Source organism: Scyliorhinus canicula, chromosome 5 (genome assembly GCF_902713615.1).
Source record: "Scyliorhinus canicula chromosome 5, sScyCan1.1, whole genome shotgun sequence".
Lineage (NCBI taxonomy): Eukaryota > Metazoa > Chordata > Chondrichthyes > Carcharhiniformes > Scyliorhinidae > Scyliorhinus > Scyliorhinus canicula.
The window spans coordinates 116,626,456-116,649,038 of NC_052150.1; the positions used below are offsets into that span (position 1 = coordinate 116,626,456).

The following is a 22,583-nucleotide window of genomic DNA, read 5'->3' on the forward strand; positions in this document are numbered from 1 at the left end:
GGAAACCCCAATCAATACTGTAACCTAACAGACCCCACCCCAACCCTCCAACATTCATCGCCAGAAAACCCACCCCCTTATGTCCGCTCTCCCCTCCCACCAACCACACATCAATGCAACCCCCATTATGGGGCTCCCACTAGGGTCTACCCCTGACACTGCCCCCTTGCACAGGAGGTACCAGCCTGTGCCGGGTGCAGTGCCCATGACCTTTCCCCACCCCCCCACGGGCTATGCTTACCTCTGCACCCCCCGAGGGATCCCCTCTACTTCATCACACCAGGCCAAACCGGTTGTAATTCTTGCTGACATGCATATGAATATTTAGTGAGGTGAATCATTTGGTGGGAGCTAATAGCATTTAAATGCATTCAAATTTCTTAACATGAGGTTTATGCCCTTTGTGGGCATGAATCTTGGAACATCACCAACGAGGGGTGGGATAATTCGCAAAACGCGGTCTCTCTGGCAAGAATTGCGTTTCCTGATTCTCGTGATATTTTCCCCCCGAGCTGCCAATCCCGCTGACGGAGAGTGTGGGTTTATTTAAGATGGCCTGCGAGTGCAAGTGTGTGAGAGATTGTGTGTGTGAGTAAGGAAAAAAGTGTGCCCCACCACCCTCCGCCTGGTGAAAAAGTTAGATACGCCCGATTCAAAACAATTTCATATCTGGAACATACTGAGTTAAAGCTGACAAATAATGTTTTGTTACCTTTCCCACCTTTTCAATAGAGTTTAATAAATAGCCATATGTAAATATTGAACAGATGATGTGAAATGAAAATTGCTTATTGTCACAAGTAGGTTTCAAATTAAGTTACTGTGAAAAGCCCCTAGTCGCCACATTCCGGCACCTGTTCAGGGAGGCTGGTACGGGAAGTCAAGCTGGTGGTTGGTGATGGTGATGTCAAGAGGCTGGTGATGTCAAGCTTAATTGAGGAAATGCTGTGTTCAAAGTGCAAACATAGTTGGTAAATAATGAAACAATCATGATTGTACCCTCCTTTGTATTTTTGGTAGATCTGCACCATGGTTCATCCAGTCTGCGTTAAAAGATTTCTCATTATAACTAGTAGCCTAACTTTCACGTGCAACTGCACTCTTGGAGGTCCATCCATTTTATTTCTTGTGCAAAGGACCATCTTTCTGCAAGATTACTCCACATCTGTTAGAATCTCAGCATTAAAGAACAATGAAATTTGTGAACTTCAAAGCAAAATGAAGGAATGAAGAAAATGGATGTTGCAATTCAAAAGTTATTCCTGTGAATAACAATTCATTGTTGAATAGTGATCGAGTTGAGCAAAGAACTGATCCAAGTAAAATTACTGATGTCTCAAAGTCAGCAACGGGCAATAAGAAAACAACTGAAGTATTTGCAAAATTGGAAGTACAAATTATCAGCCAGAAGTACTGAAATTGCAAAGTGATCTTTTTGAGTAAATGAACAGAGACTCTGATTTAAAAATGCTTGTCGTTGATACTACTAAAGATAGAATTTACAATGCAGGAGGCCATTCGGCCCATCGAGTCTGCACCAGCTCTTGGAAAGAGCACCCTACTCAAGCCCATGCCTCCACCTCATCCCTGTAACCCAGCAACCAAGCCTAACCTTTTAAACACAAGGGGGAATTTAGCAGAGCCAATCCACCTAACCTGCATATCTTTGGACTGTGGGAGGAAACTGGAGCACCCGGAGGAAACCCACGCAGACTTGGGGAGAAAGTACAAACTTCACGCAAACAGTCACTCAAGGCTGGAATTGAACCCGGGTCCCTGGATCTATTAGGCAGCAGTGCTAACCACTGTGCCACCGTGCCGTGTAGCAGTTGGAAGAAAGGCGAGTGAACAGTTTGCCAAAGATCATTCAAATTCTACTGAGAACTGGACTGAGATAGATTTTTTTAAAAGTTGAGGAGTTAGAACGAACTATGAAACTTCAGAGAGGATGTGTTTGACATGGCTCAGACCAAATTGAAAATAACTCATTTAAAATGGGTCTGGGAGAAACAACAAGATCACAAAAACCTGAAAGAAAAAAGCAATTTTGATTTGATTTATTGTCACATGTACAGAAATAGTGAAAAGTATTTTTCTGCGGCCGAGGGAACGTACACAATACGTACATAGTAGACAAAAGAATAATCAACAGAAAGCATTGACAAATGGTACATCGACAAACAGTGATTGGTTACAATGTGGAACAAAGGGCCAAACAAAGCAAATACATGAGCAAGAGCAGCATAGGGTGTCATGAATAGTGTTCTTACAGGGAACAGATCAGTCCGATACTATGTTGAGTTAACATAAAAAGCATCTCAACAATATTCTTGAAACGGGTGACTTCCGATTGCGATTATGCCGAGGTAGGTCGCACGTTCGGCAGCTCCCGCCAGGAACGGACTTTTGGGCTCTTTTGAGGGGCCCCAAAGGCAATTGTTCGACGGTTCCCAGTGTGGGAAAGTGACAGCACGGTTCCCCCGGCACTGGATGGATTGGACCAGGAGTGGAGCGGTCAAGAAAGTGATTTTAGAGCAGCGAAAAGTGTGAGGAAGGAAAAGCAAGATGGCGGCGGGCGGAGACCAAGCAGCATTGGCGCAATGGTCACAGGAGCAGCAGGAGTTCCTCAAACGCTGCTTTGTGGAGCTGAAGGCAGAAATGCTAGCGCCAATTAAGGCGTCGATTGAAAATCTTGTGGAGACCCAGAAGGCCCAAGGAGCGGCGATCCACGAGGTGCGGCAAAAAGCCTCGGATAACGAGGATGGCGGTGAAAGTGGAGGCGCATGAGGCGCTACATAAGAAGTGGCAGGAAAAATTTGAGGACCTGGAGAATCGGTCGAGGAGGAAGAATCTCCGGATTCTGGGTCTCCCTGAGGGAGTGGAGCGGTCCGATGGCGGGGCATATGTGGTCACCATGCTCAATTTGTTGATGGACGCGGGAGCTTTCCCGAGGCCCCTGGAACTGGACGGGGCTCATCGAGTCCTCGCAAGAAGACCCAAAGCCAACGGGCCGCCAATGGCTGTAGTGGTGAGGTTCCACCGCTTCATGGACAGGGAGTGCATCCTGAAATGGGCCAAAAAAGAACGGAGCAGCAGGTGGGAGAATACGGAGATCCGAATCTACCAGGACTGGAGTGCAGAGGTGGCCAAGAAGAGGGCTGGTTTCAACCAGGCTAAAGAGGTTCTACATCGGAAAGGGGTGAAATTCAGGATGCTGCAGCCAGCGCGATTGTGGGTAACATTTCAAGATCGACACCACTACTTTGAGACGCCAGATGAGGCATGGACCTTTATTCAATCAGAAAAGTGGTACTCGAACTGAGGGTTTGTCGTGGGGGAGTGCTTATGGGGTTTACTGTGTTTTGGGAATGTTCGGTTTTTGTTTGGTGCTGGGTGGGGTTGGGTGAATGGATCTGATGTGACGGCTGTGTGAGAGTGTGGGCACTGGAGTTGGAGGAGAAGGGCCCCGTGGAGGAAGTGGGGGGTTGGAGGCCCGGGGATGGGGAGTTGGGGTTAGGCCGCAAAAAGGGAGCTGCGCCAGAGGGTGTGGGGCTGGCTTGGATGGAAAGAGCGTTCTTTTTCCCGCGCTTGGGAAGGAAGGGGGCGGGGCCGGAGGGGAAGGGCAGTGCTGGAGAGGAGCGCGCACTGATTGGCAAGGGGAGGTGGGGGGATTCTGATGTGGGGGGAGGGGTCGACGGAATGGCGGGAGGCCGGGGTCAGCAGGAGTCAGCTGACTTACGGGAGTGTCATGGCGGCAGCAAAATGGCTAGATGTGGATCTAGCTGAGGGGGGGGGGGAAAGAGAACTGGCTTGCTGCTGCATTGGCCAAAGGGGAGCTGGAGGTAGGAGAGGGAGTCGGGGGCGGGGATCCACCGCCTGGTGGACTGGAGGGTGCGAGAGGCGCGGGCACGTGGCTGGCCTAAAAGCAGGGATGGCTAATCAGCTTGGGGGGGGGGGGGGGGGGGGGGGGGGGGAGAAAGAGACCCCTGATCCAGCTGATAACTTGGAAGAATGTGAGGGGCCTGACTGGGCCAGTCAAGAGGGCCCGGGTGTTCGCGCACTTAAATGGACTGAAGGCAGACGTGGTTATGCTCCAGGAGACGTATCTGAAGGTGGCAGATCAGGTTAGGCTGGGAAAGGGGTGGGTTGGGCAGGTCTTCCACTCGGGGTTAGATGCAAAGAATAGAGGGGTGGTGATTCTGGTGGGGAAGCGAGTGTCGTTTGAGGCACTGAACATCATGACGGATAATGGAGGGCAGTACGTGATGGTGAGCGGTAGGTTGCAGGGGGTGCGGGTGGTGCTGGTGAACGTATATGCCCCAAACTGGGATAATGCCAGATTTATGAAACGCATGCTGGGTCGGAGGTAGGAAGCTTGATAATGGGAGGGGGGGGGGGGGCGGACTTCAACACGGTGCTGGACCCAGCACTGGACCGTTCTAGGTCCAGGAAAGGCAGGACGCTGGCTGCGGCCAAGGTGCTCAGGGGATTTATGGACCAGATGGGCCGGAGTGGATCCATGGAGGTTTGCTCGGCCGGTGGCCAGGGAATTTTCCTTTTTCCCCCACGTCCATAAAGCCTACCCACGGAGAGATTTTTTCATTATGAGTAGGGCGCTAATCCCGAAAGTGGAGGGAACGGAATATTTGGCCATAGCCATCTCGGATCATGCCCTGCATTGGATGGAGCTGGAGCTTGGGGAGGAGAGGGACCAGCGCCCGCCTTGGCGTCTTGATGTGGGACTGTTGGCGGATGAGGAGGTGTGCGGGCGGATTCGGGGGTGTATCGAAAGATACTTGGAGGCCAATGATAATGGGGTAGTCTGGGAGGCGTTGAAGGCGGTGGTTAGGGGAGAACAAATTTCAATTAGGGCCCGTAGGGAGAAGAGAGAGAGGAGGGAGAGGGAAAGACTGGTGGGGGAGATATTAAGGGTGGACAGGAGCTATCCAGAGGCCCCTGAGGGGGGGGGGGGGCTACTTATGGAGTGACGGAACCTCCAGACGGAATTCGACTTACTGACTACGGGGAAAGCAGAGGCACAGTGGAGAAAAGCGCAAGGGGCGGCATATGAGTATGGGGAGAAGGCGAGTCGGATGCTGGCACATCAGCTTCGTAAGAGGGAGGCGGCGAGGGAGATTGGTGGAGTTAGGGATAAAGGGGGGAACACGGTGCGGAGTGCGGTGAAAATAAATGAGGTATTTAGGGACTTCTATGAGGATCTGTATAGGTCTGAGCCCCTGGTGGGGGAGGAGGGGATGCAACGGTTCTTAGATCAGCTGAGGTTCCCGAAGGTGGAGGAGGAGCAGGTGGTTGGGCTGGGGGCACCGATTGGGCTGGAGGAGCTGGTTAAAGGATTGGGGAGCATGCAGGTGGGGAAGGCCCCGGGGCCGGATGGGTTCCTAGTTGAATTTTACAGGAAGTATGCGGACCTGCTGGGCCCGTTGCTAGTGAGAATTTTTAATGAGGCGAGGGAGGAGAGGACCCTGCCCCTGACAATGTCCGGGGCGCTGATTTCTTTGATTTTGAAGCGGGACCAGGACCCACTGCAATGTGGGTCGTATAGACCGATCTCACTCCTCAATGTTGATGCTAAGTTGCTGGCAAAGGTTTTAGAACATAGAACATAGAACAGTACAGCACAGAACAGGCCCTTCGGCCCTCAATGTTGTGCCGAGCCATGATCACCCTACTCAACCCACGTATCCACCCTATACCCGTAACCCAACAACCCCCCCCTTAACCTTACTTTTATTAGGACCCTACGGGCAATTTAGCATGGCCAATCCACCTAACCCGCACATCTTTGGACTGTGGGAGGAAACCGGAGCACCCGGAGGAAACCCACGCACACAGGGGGAGGACGTGCAGACTCCACACAGACAGTGACCCAGCCGGGAATCGAACCTGGGACCCTGGAGCTGTGAAGCATTGATGCTAACCACCATGCTACCCTGCTGCCCCAAGAGAAGCCACGAGAATCGAGGACTGTGTCCCTGGGGTGATTCACGAGGACCAGACGGTAATTTATGAAGGGTAGGCATCTGAATACTAATGTGCGGAGGCTCCTCAATGTGATTATGATGCCCTCGGTGGAGGGGGAAGCGGAGGTAGTGGCGGCTATGGACGTGGAGAAGGCCTTCAATCGGGTGGACTGGGAGTATCTTTGGGAAGTGCTGCGGAGGTTTCGGTTCGGGGAAGGGTTCATAAGTTGGGTGAGACTACTATACAAGGCCCCTGTGGCGAGTGTGGCTTCGAACCGGCGGAGGTCGGAGTACTTTCGGTTGTACCGGGGGACGAGGCAGGGGTGTCCCTTATCCCCTTTATTGTTTGCACTGGCAATTGTGCCATTGGCCATGGCATTGAGAGAGTCCAGGAACTGGAGGGGACTGGTTCGGGGGAGGGGGAGGGGGAGGAACATAGGGTGTCGTACGCCGATGACCTGTTGTTATATGTTGCGGACCCAGTGGAGGGGATGGCGGAGGTCATGCGGATCCGGAGGGAGTTTGGGGACTTCTCGGGGTATAGACTCAACGTGGGGAAGAGTGAACTCTTTGTGGCGCATCCAGGGAACCAGGGAAGGGGGATAGATGAGCTTCCGCTGAAGAGTGCAGAAAGGAGCTTTCGGTACCTGGGGATCCAGGTAGCTAGGAGTTGGGGGGCCCTGCATAAGCTCAATTTGACGCGGCTGCTGGAGCAGATGGAGGAGGATTTTAAAAGATGGTATATGTTGCCACTCTCACTAGCGGGTAGGGTGCAGTCGATTAAAATGACGGTCCTACCGATGTTTCTCTTTGTGTTCCAGTGCCTTCCCATTTTGATCCATAAGGCCTTTTTCAAACGAGTAAGTAGGAGCATCATGGGATTCGGTGGGCGAATAAGACCCCGAGGGTGACAAGGGTGTTTTTGGAGCGTAGCAGGGACAGAGGGGGTCTGGCTTTGCCGAACGTATGTGGCTATTATTGGGCAGTCAACGTGGCGATGATTCGCAAGTGGGTAATGGAGGGTGAGGGGGCGGCGTGGAAGAAGCTAGAGATGGCGTCCTCTGTGGGCACGAGTCTGAGGGCGCTGGTGACGGCTCCAACAGGGGCGAGATGGGAGCCTCAATTTGGTCCCCGATTCGTTCGGTTCGTTCCGGGAAGGATGGATGGGGGGTTTCTGAGCTGGCATCGGGCAGGGATCAAGAGAATGGGGGACCTGTTCATTGATGGGGCGTTTGCGAGCCTAGGGGCGCTGGAGGAGAAATTTGGGCTGCCCCCGGGGAACGCTTTCAGGTATATTCAGGTGAGGGCATTTGTGAGATGACAGATGAGGGAATTCCCCCTGCTTCCAGCACGCAGTATTCAGGACAGGGTGATCTCAGGGGTATGGGTTGGAGAGGGCAAGGTCTCGGCGATTTACCGGGAGCTGCAAGAGGAGGAAGAGGCCTCGGTGGAGGAGCTGAAGGGCAAGTGGGAGGAGGAGCTTGGGGAGGAGATCGATGTGGGTCTGTGGGCTGATGCCCTAAGTAGGGTTAATTCTTCCTCTTGTGCCAGGCTCAGCCTGATACAGTACAAAGTTGTTCACAGGGCGCATATAACAGGGGCGAGGTTGAGTAGGTTTTTTGGGGTGGAGGACAGATGTGCGAGGTGCTCAGGGAGCCCAGCAAATCATGCCCACATGTTCTGGACGTGCCCGGCGCTGGAGGGGTTCTGGAGCGGCTTTGCGACGACTATGTCCAAAGTGGTGAACACCCGGGTCAAGCCGAGCTGGGGAATAGCAGTATTCGGGGTATCGGACGAGCCGGGAGTGCAGGAGGCAAAAGAGGCCGATATTCTTGCCTTTGCGGCCCTGGTAGCCCGATGGAGGATTTTGCTACTGTGGAAGGATGTGAAGCCCCCTAGCGTGGAAGCTTGGATCAATGACATGGCTGGGTTCATCAAGATGGAGGGGATAAAGTTTGCCTTGAGAGGGTCTGTACAGAGTTTCTTCAGGCAGTGCCAACCGTTCCTAGACTTTCTCGTGGAGCGTTAGGAGGAGGTCAGCAGCAGCAGTAATCTGGGGTGGAGGGGTGGGGGGGGGCAGGGAGAGGGGGTTTACTCTTGGGGTGGCTTTGGGGTTAGGGTGGGGTTTTTCCCAATCTGTGTTCTTATTGTTATATGGGGGGCTATTATATTTTGGGAAATCCTATGTATAATTATTGTGCGTTGTGTTCTTGTTTCTTTCTTCTGTAGGGGGGTGGTTGTTGAAAATCTGTTGAAAACTTGCCAATATATTTTTTTTTTAAAACAATATTCTTGAAACAGCCAAAAGAGATTTTGACAAGAGAAGAAATGAGATGTTAACGCACAAAAATGACAATTAAAAAAAAAAAATTAGTGTACCCAATTATTTTTTTCCAATTAAGGGGCAATTTAGCGTGACCAATTCACCCACCCTGCACATCTTTGGATTGTGGGTGCGAAACCCACACAAACACGGGGAGAACATGCAAACTCCACACAGACAGTGACCCAGAGCCTGGATCGAACCTGGGACCTCGGCGCCGTGAGGCTACAGGGCTAACCCACTGAGCCACCGTGCTGCCTACAAAAATGCCAATTTGATTGTGTTAAATTGAAATGTGAATTTACGACATGTGAATTTGGAAAACGGACTTGAGAATGGAACTATGCCTACATGTGATTAATAGGACAATTGCTTTGTAGACTTCAATCAAACATTATTTTCTGAGTTGAAAACTGGAAACAGAAGAAAAAGGAACACAAGATTTGAGTAATATAACATTATCATGTACATGAAATGAAATGAAAATCGCTTATTGTCACAAGTAGGCTTCAAATGAAGTTACTATGAAAAGCCCCTCGTCGCCACATTCTGGCGCCTGTGCGGGGAGGCTGGTACAGGAATAAAACTGTGCTGCTGGCCTGCCTTGGTCGGCTTTAAAAGCCAGCTCTTTAGCCCTGTGCTAAACCAGTGATGCTGTTGAAGTTGTCATTATTTTGGTTAAATCATTGTAATTATATATGACATGTGTAATCGTGAACGAAGAAACATTTACTTGCATGATGTAATAAGTTATGTGGTTAGATATTTACCATGTTCAGTTTGTGTAAAGTGGATGTAACACCAGTGTAAAGAAATCTTCACGTTTATGAAATTTCTTTCTTTCAAAGGGGCAGGTGTTAGGAAAACAAAGCTAGTTTGAAGAGATTTACATTTGTATTGGAAATAAGGGGAGCGATCAAACGGATAAGTGTGGTAGCAAGCAGAGCATCAGGTGTCATTGTATGCAGACGACCTGCTGTTGTTTTGTGTTGGACCCGCTGGAGAGTATGAGCAGAATGATGGGCCTGCTAGAGAGGTTTGGGGCCTTCTCAGCTGAACGTAGGAACAAGATGTTCCCGGTGAATGTACGGGGGCAGGCAATTTAGCGATACTACCATTAAGGTGGTAAGAGAGCGGTTTAGGTATTTGGGGATTCAGGTGACACATAAGTGGCCATGATGCACAAGTGGAACTTGCCAGTATTAGTGGAGGAGATTAAGGGGGATTTCAAGAGGTGGGATACTTCGCACTTGGCATGGAGGGTGCAGGTGGTAAAGATTAATGTGCAGCCAAGATTCCTGATAGTCTTTCAGACCCTCCCAATCTTTCTCCTGAAGGTCTTCTTCCGGAGGGTGGATGTACTGATTTTGGAGTTTATATCGGCGAGTAAAGTACCGAGGGTGAAGAGGGCTCTGCTACAGAGGCAGAGACAGAAAGGGGGGTTGGAACTCCCAAACCTGATGTATTATTACTGAGCTGCGAATGTGGAGAGGGTGGGGGTTGGAGAGAGTTCGGGATATGTTCTCGGAGGGGAGGTTTATGGGGCTGGATGAACTGTGGGAGAGGTTTGAGCTGCCCTGGTGCAGTGAGTTTAGGTAGATGCAGATGCAGGACTCCACGTCAAGGAGTGGCAGACGTACACCCAGTTACCGGAGTACATGTTGTTGGAGCAACTGCTGCTCTCTGACAATTTGGGGGAGGGTAGGATTGGGGAATATACGGGTGCTGGAGGAGCAGGGCCAGGTGCAGGTAGTGAGAATAAAGCATAAGTGAGGAGGAGGAGTTGGGAAGGGAAATAGGTTGGGAACTCTGCTCTGTGCGAGGTGATGCAGCGGGTGAACTCAACCTCCTCCTGCATGAGGATGAGCTTGATACAGTTCAAAGTGATGCATTGGGTATACGTGACCGGGCAAGGATTTGTGTCCTTCCAGGGGGTGGCCGATGGATATGAGAAGTGTGGGCGGAGGCCGGCGAATCAGCTTACATGTTCTGGGGTTGCGAGAAGCTGGCGAGCTTTTGGGAGGTGGTGTTTAGGATGTTATTCATGATAATGGGAGCTGAGGTCAGGCCGGACCTTATGGTGGCAATCTTTGGGGTTTCAGAGAAGCCGGAGCTCTGGAGGGAAGGGGGCTGATGTAGTGGCCTTTACCTCCGATTGCCTGGTGAAGGATTCTGTTGAATTGAAGGTCGGGGACACTGCCCTGTGTGGCAACCTGGCTGGGGGACTTGTACAACTTTCTCCGGCTGGGGAAGATTAAGTTCAGAGTTGCGAGGAGCCGGAAAAGGGTTTTGGGGTGCAGTGGAGGCTATTCATGACTTTATTTGAGGAGCTGTTCATCGCAGGGAGGGAGGGGGGGATTAAAAGAGGAAAAACTAGGGCGGCATGTGGCGCAGTGGATAGCACTGGGACTGCAGCGCTGAGGACCCGGGTTCGAATCCCGGCCCGTGTGGAGTTTGCATATTCTCCCCATTTCTGCGTGGGTTTCACCCCCACAACCCAAAGATATGCAGGTTAGGTGGATTGGCCACGCTAAATTGCCCCTTTGAAAAAAAAATAATAATTGGGTACTCTAAAATTTAAAATAAAGAGGAAAAACTGTACAAACTGTTAACTAAGCTTTGATGGACTGTATTTTGTTGATGTCGTGTATGTTTGGAATAAAATATATATATTTTTTTTAAATGTGTGGTAGCGAATGGGAAATGCCGGATGTTTCCCAACAGCCGACCCGGTGAGGCTGTCACCGATATCGAACGTTACTTAGAGCACTTAATGATGCCCCACAGGCTTCATGCCGCAAATGATTGTCCCACTGGCTTATTGGCCAGGACCGTGCCCGGCAGCTCCCCACTAACGAGGGGGAGCAGCACTTAAACCGATCCCACACAGCAAACCAAGACAACACGCAGCCATGCCACCGCGCAAACCCGCTCTACAATTTGGAGATGCCAACCGAACCAGACTGATGTACGCGGCCGCGTCCAGGTGGGATACTCTGTTTCCCCCGAGGGACTCGGAGGGTCAGCCACAGGGCAGCCAGTGCAGCCTGGGAGGCAGCGGCAGTCAGCTTGGGGAGCTCAGAAGCTCAACGACCTCCACCAAGGTGTGTTGGCATTGGCCCCCCCCCCCGGCGCTGGTTCCACCTGTTACCCCCAAAGGCCGCCCTCCTGATAACCCGGCACTGCGCCCACCCCAGCACAATACCGGGATGTGCCCCTGCACACCCCACCCATGCCCAACAGTGGTGGACTCGTCTGACCCCCACCATGCCCCCACCCCCTCGTGATGCATGAAGCATGCGGCTCACAATGCCCCATCTGTGTTTCCACAGGAGACGATGGCCCACAACAGAAGGGAAAGGGCCCAGACTTCGGTCCTCACTCCACGGGACGCTGCCCCCACCTCTGATGTGCATCCTGGGGACACACCTAGACGTAGTAGTACAGCATGGAGGGCTAAGCAGATATACGATCACTGAGAGGTAATTGGGGCTGGGGGTGGGGACGGCACCAATGGGAGCTAGGGACAGTTGGGATAGCTGCTGCATGAATTTACAACATTAAAGCACGTTACACCCGATACATGTGAAGCCTGTTATGTTATTCCATACTGCGGGCCAGCCTACACCACCCTCCCCCAGTAGCCCTTTGCCCTTCCCAACCCTCCCACCCACGCCCCGAAGGCACACCACGTCCAGGCGATGGGTGAGAGCGCACTGGTCACAGACAGACAGGAGTCAAACAATGGCATAGATTGAGGAGCACCAGAACTCAGCTCACAGCAGGTTATCTTCACCTTCCTGCCTTGTGTATTAACCCGCTGACAGTGCCGACACAGGCCCATCACCCTGGAGTGATGTAACACAGGGGTTGGGAGAGGGAGAGTGATGACGGACAAGGCCGTGTCCTATGAGGAGCGGGCGAGGATGAAGGCCCCCTCGTCCTCTGGGAATGCCGGACTCTTGTTGCCCTCTATCCTCCATCCAGTCCTCCCTGAGCTCCTCCTCCAGCCCCATCTGATCCAACTCCTCGGCAGTGGCCGTATGTTCCCCCTCCTCCACCTCCAGCACATCACTCTGCTGCTGTGCCAGGTTGTAGAGGGCACAGCAGACCAGCACAAAGCGAGCAGCCCTCCAGGGGTTGAACTGCAGTGCACTGTTAATCTCTCCGATGTACTGCTCAATGACAGCCCGGGTGGCCACATGGGCCTCGTTATATTGGGTCTCTGCATCGGTTTGCAGCCTCTGTATTGGCGTCATTAGCCAGGTCCTAAGCAAGTATCCCTTAGCCCCAAGAAGCAACCAGTCACTCTGGGTGTCTCTCGAAGATCGCCGGGGATCCGGATCTGACTGCCCCAGGATGTATACCTGTTGTTCACACTCCCTGGGAAGCATGCACACACGCGCATGATTTTCATGTGGTGGTCGCACACGAGTTGGACATTCAGGGGGTGGAACCTCGTCCTGTTGATGAAGGGCACTCCCGGACTGACAAGTGCACGCAATGCATGCCATCAGTTCCCCCCTGGACCTGGGGCATCCCGGTAATGGTGGAGAATCCTGCTGTCCGGGCACCTTGATGGGCTTGGTCTACGTTAAAGTTTATATAGTCAGTTGCCTGGGCAAATAGGGCATCTGTGACTTCACATACGCACTTGTGGACTGTTGGTTGGGAAAGCCTGCTCGAGCCCTGGAATGAATGGGAGGCGTAAAGTTTAGGACTTTGGTGACCTTTACGGCCACTGGGAGCGGCTATCCTCCTCCTCCATGTGGTGTAAAGTTTGCAAGGACATTGGACAGGTGCAGTGTCTCCCATTTGAGGCAGAATCTCCTACGGCACATGCTGTCCGACATCTGTTCAAAGGATCAGCAATGCCTGTACATCTTGGGCTGCCGCTGGCCTCACCTCTGGTCCTTCCCTGGTCTGATGGGTGGCCTGATCCACAGGGTGTGGGGCTCTGCTCTGCACATGGTCTGCCGCATCAAGCCTCTGTTGACACTGCCGCCTCCTTCTCTGGCATCTAGCCGCCTGGCCTGCCAACACCACTGTGAGGGCAGCTTCCGCAGGGTCCAAGATATCATCCATAATGTAATAGCTATCAGGAATTGGAGAAGGTATGAGACTGACCATCAGTTATGGCTGCCACTCTATAACCCTTGGAACCCAAGCTTCCCGCACCCTTACATCCCCTGCCGTCCCCCAGGGTGCCATCCAACACGCCCTGCACAGGCACCCCCGGCCAAAGCAGTGTCCCCTGGGAACTGGACCCCAGACACCTGCTGGAAACGTGACCCGGACTGGGTGCGAACTGGGAGCAGGTTCCGTCCCTGCTCCACATACCCACCCTCTGGAAACACTTGTAAGGATAAAATAAAGCTTTTACATTTTAGTTTTAGCTGAATTTGTGGTCAGTTGGAGACAGGACCGTGGGAAGTGAACATCTCTCAACTCTTCCAGGAGGACGGCTGGGCAGGACAGGGGCCGCAAAGAGGCAGGTTTAAAAAAGTACACGCCCAGTGACCAGGGAACTGGGTCTAAAATGGCTTAAGTTAAGTGAACAGAGACTAAGTTATTCTGCAGAAGAAATCAAGGAAGAATAAACAAAGTTTTCTGTGTTAAAGAGGTAATTGTTATTAAAACTAATTTGTGGTCCTCTGACTCTGTTCCTCCACATTTTATAAAAACAAAATAAAAGTTAGTCTTTTGAGCCAAGATTCCATTCTGGGATCTTCCCATCCAGCTCCAACATCAACTGGGATCATAACACCCTGAATGGATTCAGAAACAAAATATGAAGAAAGATTGATATTTCCAAATCTCTTAAGAGGAAAAGGTGAAGGGGTTCACAAGGATCAATATCGGACAATACAGAAATAGATTGTTCCCAAGGATAAAAAGGAACATGGGCATTTTAAGATTTCAACAGCATTCGAGCAGTCAGATAAAAGTGACAATCTTGAAAAATGGTGACAAAGCTAAAACAGAATGGGCGGAATTCAATGGAAAAACTTCTAAGTTCATTTGTAGCAGGTCTTTCAAGGAGCTTCCCGCCCACGAGTTCCTCATTCAGTGACACTTAGGGCGATATTCTTTGGCTACGTCACCTGGCGACCCAAAATTTCCGCCAGAGGTCAATGGACCTTTACGTGGTCCGCATCCCGTCCAGGACGATTTTGCAGTGGCCGCAGGCAAAGAATCCAGCCCTTTGTTACTTTTTTGGGCCTTGGGGTTTCTCACCACTTTAGCCCACACTTAGAAAGTTTTTCCAGCACTGGGGAGTTGAACTCAGAGATCGGATCACCATTTTTAAATGGTTCACCAATCTCTAAGCGAGCTTATGGGTCCCCCCCACCCATCGGCAATGTCACCCACCACACACATGGGCATTACTCCCCCTCCCCCCACAAGTGAGGCCACCCCATAATGGAATTCTCTGCCCAGGATGCACCATTACTGAAAATATTTAAGGCTGAGACTTGACAGATCTCTGGCCTCTCAGGGAATCAAGGGGTAATGGGATCAGGAAAATGGATTGAAGCACAAGATCATTCATGTTCATATGCACGACTGAGCAGGCTGAAGGGGTTGTATACTCTACTCCTGTTCCTATTTCCTATGATCGTATGACCTCCCATTCAGGGTTAGAAACCCAATTTCTTCATGTATGCACTTATCCAGCACAAAACAATTAGCAACGTGCCTTCAGGTTCTTCAGGGAGGATGGATGGGATAGCCCACCTAATTAACAGAACTCCACTAGGACTCACATTGCCAGTCCTGCTCGAGAGGAAAACAGGCCTGATGAGGGAAGAAAGAGCTGGATCATGGGTGTTAGATGTCAAAAATTGCCTCTTCCCCACTGCAGTTTAAATTCTCATCCTTGAGGATCATGCTGCAAATAGTGAGGGCACAGAGTGAAATCCTCCTTCCGGAGGACAGCTGGAAAAGATCAATCTGCCTTGCCAAGAGAGCATGGCATGAAGTTGAAGAGCGAGCTGGCATGGGCCAGGTTCCAGTGCTGTTAAAAGTTCAATGACCTCATGAGATCCAACAAGGCGAGTGCCCTGCACCTTGCGGCTGGCAGCCATCACTCTCTCAATCTCCCTATAGTCACACACATTGCTTTATCTCCAGCTTCCATCTCATATCTCCATGTCAAAGATAGGATTCACATTTGACTTCAACCTAAAGCCCCTCACTACCATTCCAGTCACCCTCCTCAAATGCTTCCATCCTCAGTATCAGTTAATTCCTCCCCTATCTAAATCTGTCTTTTCTCACTGCAGATCCCACAACTAAAGGGAAAGGCACAGAACTGGAAGTGGATCTACAGTAAACTTGATGGAGGAGGAAGTCCTGCAGATCAGCAGGATCAGCTGTTGGCTTGTTCCCAAGAATTAGCGACAGCATCCAATGCCACACCACTGAAACTTAGTAACTGTTATTTAACATATTGAATCAATGTCACGGCCGAAATGTGGCAACTGGGGGCTTTTCACAGTAATTTCATTTGAAGCCTACTTGTGACAGTAAGCGATTTTCATTTCACCAGTACATCAAATGTCATGCTATGAACAATGCTGCCTTGACACCTTATTTCACTAAGTTCATGACTGCTCTCGCCTTTCATGTCCCACAAATGCATTAATATGCCAGAGGAGTTCAGAGATTAGGCTATAGAGTCCTCAGAGGAATGTGCTGTCACATGGTGCACCCTCCACCCGTAAAGATACACACACTCCAGTGAGTGCAGATTTTCCAGAGTAACACATGGTAAGGAGCTCATCACATGTCAGCTGGAGCAGGTGTTGGAGGAGGAAGCATCCCTATTGCAGTGTGCAGAACATTTCAAGTTTCGCTCATGTGGACACTGATGCGGAGCCTCGGGGTCATGCAGTGAACGCTACTTGTTCAAAAGGAAATGTATAGAATTTCCCACGGCATGTGTATCCTTGCATAGAAAATGGAGTCGTTGATCGAGTGCATGATGTCTCAGACATATTCACCGACAACCACCTCTATTGAAAAACTTACCTCCTAAAGAATCAGATGTACAGGTCATTGAATAGATGCTGGTCCACAAATATGGTCTGAATAATATGGGTGCTACTTTGTAAAGCATCAGGCATAAATTCACCTTGGTGGCTCAGTGGGGGGTTCTTCTTCTTTAGGCTGCTCGACACCCTGTTTCCAGTTCTGCTGAAGCCACAGGTGTACTAACACATAGGAGTCCAAGGAAACTTACGAGGAATAGGTCTCCAAGGGAATTAGTTGAGTGTTTACTGCATTGCATTTGCTAGTGAGTCATTTAATTACTTTATTTATAGCATTGTTCCTTCACTGTCATGAGGTAAATATCCTGGAACACCCTCCCTAATAGCATTTTGGGTGTGCCTACACCTCAGTGGTGAAGAAAGCAGCTCGCCAGCACCTTTTGAAGGCAAGGGATGGGCAATATATCCTGATCCAGCCAGCCATACCCAATCCCATATACAATTTTTATTTTTAAATTGCAAAGATGGCTTGAGTTCTTGTGACCTAATTATCGTCATGACATGAACATTGTTGAATAACAACATTGACTGTTATCAGGTTAATTTGGCTGAATGGCCTGAGTCCCATGATCAGAAGGTAAGGCTGTGTATGTGATGATTAATCGTGTTTGCGAGGAAGAGGCTCGGGGTGGGGACATTTGTGCAGGGATACTGATGGGATGATTTCAATGAGACAAACACAATTCTCAACTAAAACATGCCCGAGTAGCAGGCATTTCAGAAAGTAGATTTGTGTTGGGATTAGGCAATGTCGCTTCAAGATCCTCCTCTTCCTCCCAGGATGACAGGTCCTCTCCACCATCCTCTAGCATCAGCTGCAGTGTTTGCTTTATAGAATTTACAGTGCAGGAGGCCATTATACCCATTGGATCTGCACCCGGCCCTTGGAAAGAGCACCCTGCCCAAGCCCACACCTCCACCCTATCCCCCGTAACACAGTAACCCCACCCCACCTTTTTTGACACTAAGGGCTATTTAGCATGGATAATCCACCTAACCTGCACATCTTTGGACTGTGGGAGGAAACCGGAGCACCCGGAGTAAACTCACGCAGACACGGGGAGGATGTGCAGACTCTGCACAGACAGTGACCCAAGCCGGGATTCGAACCTGGGACCACCAGGTTGTGCAGGGCTCAGCACACCACGATAATCCAGGACACCCTTGCTGAGGCAATTCAAGATCAAGCAACACAACAGAACCTCATTTTGAGCAAGGCTTATTCTCTATTTTGGCTTTCATGGTGATATGTCTCTATTTGTACCTCTTGTGCTCTGCGATGGGAGTTCCTCAATGGGGTCATTAATCAAGTTCTCAGTAGTTATCCCTTGCCCCCACCCCCCCCACCCAAGTAATGGCAGAGGCTGTCTCGTGGAGAGAAGAGTTGAGGAACTGAAGAATGAATCGTTGTGGCACCTTCTTGGATACTTTGTGAGCACTTGCATAATCCTCTTATAATGGTCATATACCAACTACACAGTGAACAAGTGGAATCTCCCCTGGTGGACAAAAACTCTTCTGATTGGTGCCTTGCTGGCCACATTGTTGCAGTCTACAATACCGTAGACATGTCAAAATCCCATGAGGGAGATAAAAACCCATCGCCTTCTGGGTTTAACTGGCCTGATTGGTCTCAAATTTAACGTTGTCGGAAATCCTTGGAAAACATTGGTGGCCTAGCTGATGGACAGTGCGTAATCGTTATCGTCACAAGTAGGCTTACATTAACACTGCAATTAAGCTACTGTGAAAATCCCCTACTCGCCACACTACGGTTCCTGTTCGAGTACACAGAGGGAGAATTCAGAATGTCCAATTGACCTAACAAGCACGTCTTAAGGACTGGTTTAGTTCATGGTTTAGCTCAGTGGGCTAGATAGCTGATTTGTGATGCAGAACAAGGCCAGCAGCGCGGGTTCAATTCCCATACCAGTTTACCCGAACAGGCGCCGGAATGTGGCGACTAGGGGCTTTTCACAGTAACTTCATACTTGTGACAATAAAGGGTTATTTTTATTATTATATTTGGGACTTAGAACAGTACAGCACAGAACAGGCCCTTCGGCCCTCGATGTTGTGCCGAGCAATGATCACCCTACTCAAACTCACGTATCCACCCTATACCCGTAACCCAACAACTCCCCCTTAACCTTACTTATTAGAACACTACGGGCAATTTAGCATGGCCAATCCACCTAACCGCACATCTTTGGACTGTGGGAGGAAACCGGAGCACCCGGAGGAAACCCACGCACACACGGGGAGGACGTGCAGACTCCGCACAGACAGTGACCCAGCCGGGAACCGAACCTGGGACCCTGGAGCTGTGAAGCATTGATGCTAACCACTATGCTACCGTGCTGCCCCAAAGGACTTCTGGGAGGAAACTCAAGTACCTGGAAGAAACCTCACGAGAACAAGGGGAGAATGTACAGGCTCCGCACAGACAGTGACCCAAGCCAGGAATCGAACCAGGGTCCCTTTCACAGTGAAGAAACAGTGCTAACCTCTGCGCAACCATGGCACCCGTTAATGTTCATCACCTTCCTTCAATCAGATAGCAAAATGGCATCACTGCCTTCCAGATAGAACTTTAAATAGATGGCCCAGTCTGCCTTCTCAGGTGGATGTAAATGATCCCATAGGACACCATTTCAATGAAGAGGAGAAGGTTCTCCCCAACGTCCAGAACCAATATTTATTCCTTTACCAATATCACTAAAGAAATGTAGCCATTTTACATTGGGAGCTCTGCACAAATTGGCTGTTATGTTTCCTAACAATACAACACTAGCTGCATTTCAAAGGTATTTCATTTACTGTAAAATAATTTAGAAATCCCAAGGCCATAAAAGGTTTTATATGAATGTAGGTTTGTTCATGTTTTTTACAAATACGGTCATATAAAAACCATTAAGCAAGGTCAAAGGGGTCTCTGCCGTTTGAACGGGTGTGGTGAGATGCTTCAGGCAGAGCAAAGACCAGTTTATCACCACTGTTCAATGTTTGCATCTGAGGCTGACAGCCGCTATCTTTGAGTGGTGTATAGGGTAACTGGCTGCAGGAACTGGCATTTTACACTGGAAGCGCTCCCCTGAATGTTCCCTATTCTTTCACAAATATTTCAAGTCCTTGCATTGTTTTTCCATGATCATTAATGTCCCTTAAATTTACTTAAAGTATAAAAAGTAGCACAAATTTCTAACATACAATCTTGTGTAAATTAAATGTTTCTTCTCCTGGAGTTCACAACAGTACGGTGGTATATGATCTGTTAAAATGGGCAGGATTGACAAGATGTGGAGCTGGAACAATATAATTTATCTTCAGGTTTAGCAATAGTGACTAAGTTTACAAAGAAGTTGCAAATATTGCACTGGATAGTTCCAAAAAACTCATTTCTGAAAGAATGGGTAATGAAAACTTTCATTTTTCAGATTTAAGATCAATCCAAAAGAATTTTAAAAGTTACTGATTTCTCAATATTTGTAAACCAATTCAGATATATGGGCAATTCCCAGATTAAGAAATTTAGCTTTGTCTTTCCACATATAGATCAAGTGAAAAAAAAAACCTTCTGTGTTTGGGTGAGTGTGATCACAGGTGCCTCCACAATTACAAATGTATCTTAATGGATTTTCTAGTAGCGTAACTCAAAATGTAGTGAACTGCATTTTATCTTTCTCCCAGTGAATTACACAGTTTTAGACACTTGTTGGTCAGCCTAAAAAAGTAATCATATATGTTTGATGCCTTACCTCCTCAGCAGGATAGAAACAATAGTTCCAGTACCAGAAAGTTTTGGGTAGGTAGCTTTTTGACAAATGATGCTCTGGTGGAAAAGGATGAAATGTTTCTTTTTTGTTCGTGTCCCTGGAATCACCAGCTTCTACATTAACAGTCTCCATACATTTCCCCATGGCCAAATCTTCAGTCGATGTAAAATGAGTGCATTTCCCTGTCTTGAAGGCATCAACAAATCTTTTCAGTGCTTCCTTGCTCAATACGTAGCCAGCGCCACCGCTCATGTATCCTTGCTTAACATATGGCTTAAATTTTCTACCAAAGAATATAGGCTGGTCAGGGGAGTACTTTGATAGCAACCAACGCAAATTGTCAACAATTACAAAAGTGTCATCGTCTGCTTTCATAAACCAATCAGCATCATTCAAGTGATGTTCATAAACATATTGAAAAGCTTTGATAGTTTTCCAGTACAACTGGTCTCTGCCTTCTTTCACACCCAGTCCCACTGTAGGGAAATCTTTATCTTCTTCTGAGCTCATAAAAAGCACAACATTACATTTTTTGCTCCAAGTGGCTTTGATATGCTTCGCCTTTGTGGCCAGATTCTGAGGCCCAGTCATCACCCAGCAGAGAATTCGCACTTTCTTATATAGCTCATCTGCAACACTTCTGTTTTCATCTGTGGAGAGTAGATACATGTATTTATTTAAAATTATGACAAAATATTATCCAAGAGAATCAGTTTACAATATCAGCTATAAACATTCAGAATTACTTCGGACAAAATACCTCTGGAGAACACTGAAAGAAAAGTCTCAAAACATTAAACATGTTTCTCTTCACGGATGCTGCCAGACCATGCTAGGTTTATCCAGCATTTTCTGTTTTTTATTTCAAATTTCCAGTATTTAAATTTTATGGGCGCGATCCTCCCGCCATACTGCGCCAGAAAAGCAGCTCGCCACGGCGCAGCGTTGAAAGCCGGCAGACCCTGCTCCCGGGATCTACCCGGCTCACAACGCCTTGTGAGACTCAACGCAATCTAGTGAGAGGTTGCAAGGTGAATTCCGCCCACACTGGGCGGGATCACTTTTTTGCCAAATCTGCACATTAGAGCGAGGCAGTAAGCCTCACTCTAATGTGCAGATTCCCGAGGTACCTGAGGTTTTGGGATTCAATTCCTTCGCCTTGGGGACCTCGTGTGAGCGCCGTTTGGTACTCGTCCCCACAAACAGAGAGCAGACAGAACAGCACTTGTTGGGGTCCCCAAGGTAATCGGAGGCCCCCAGCTGCATGCCTTTGGGCAGCGTGGTGCCCTGGCACTGGGGGGGCCACCTGGGTACCCTGGCACTGGCACCCTGGCAGTGCTAGCTGCACAGGTGGCATGACCAGCTGGCAGGGGCACTGCCAAAGTGCCAAGCTGGCATTCGTTGCACGTGTGTAATCGGGCTGGAGTTGCCCAGTGTGGGTTTTGGGGGTGCGAAGGAGGAGGTCGGAATTCCGTTAGGGGCCTCGGAGATTGGGACGCCATTTTTCTCACTATAACGGAGGGTTCTGCCAAGCAGAGCTCCCCATTGAAAACGGGGCTGTGTGTGGCCTCGGCCACGCGTTCCCGCTCAGGCCCCTTATTCAAAGCGAGTCACGTTGATTGGCATGTCTTTCTCAGCACTGCGAGAGCGGCTAAACGGGCTCGCTCGGGGACTTTATTCCATTTGGGAAGATCGCGCCCTATGTCTGAAGGGGTTCCAATAATATTGATCTTGTTCTGCCCAGTAAGTTGCCATTCTTTGCTCATTGGGTAATAAGAGAAATTTTTAACCAAAGGCTTTGATTATTCAGCACATACTTTTCTTTGGGGGGGGGGGGGGGGGGGGGTGGTTAGGGTTGGGTTGGTGATAAGGCGAGGTTATTAGGAAGAGAGAGAGAGAGAGATGTGAACTGGAAATGAACATTAATTGAGAAAAAACTAACACTAGAAATGGTTCAGTGAAGAACTGAACATCCATTTGGGCCTGTGATAATGTCTAAAAAATTCAAACACGCTATTAAGTTATTTAGAGGATAGGGATAATTCTTCGTTCAAAGTATAAATAAAGCATGGGCGACACGGTGGCTCAGTGGCTAGCACTTTGGCCTCACAGTGCTGAGGACCCGGGTTCAATCCCGGCCTCGGGTTACTGTCCAGGTGGAGTTTGCATATTCTCCTTGTGTATGCCTGGATCTCACCCCACAACCAGCAGCCATTTGGGATGACCACTTACAAAGAAACATGGACATTTACAAAGTCTCAAGGGAAATATGGCCAATACAAGATTCAGGCAGGCTCAGAGCCTAAATGTTTATTTGTAAGCAGAGAACCAGACAGTATCAAAACCCCCAACCGATTTGCATTCTATTGACCCATTTCCCCAAGACAAAGGACTGGTACTCAGGTATCCGATACAATTCCAGACACAACAGCGCCACTCCCTTTACTCA

At 49.3% G+C, this 22,583-nt stretch overlaps 1 protein-coding gene across 2 annotated transcripts in view; it reads right to left on the reverse strand.

Moving 5' to 3' along the window:
- LOC119966198 (glycoprotein-N-acetylgalactosamine 3-beta-galactosyltransferase 1-like) overlaps positions 1 to 22,583 on the reverse strand; it is a 72,407-nt gene that overhangs the window by 1,693 nt on the left and 48,131 nt on the right. For both annotated transcript variants that reach the window (XM_038797527.1, XM_038797526.1), the window contains exon 3: positions 20,117 to 20,784. In XM_038797527.1, the coding sequence (XP_038653455.1) occupies positions 20,117 to 20,784 (668 nt within the window). The remainder of the gene's footprint in view (positions 1 to 20,116; positions 20,785 to 22,583) is intronic.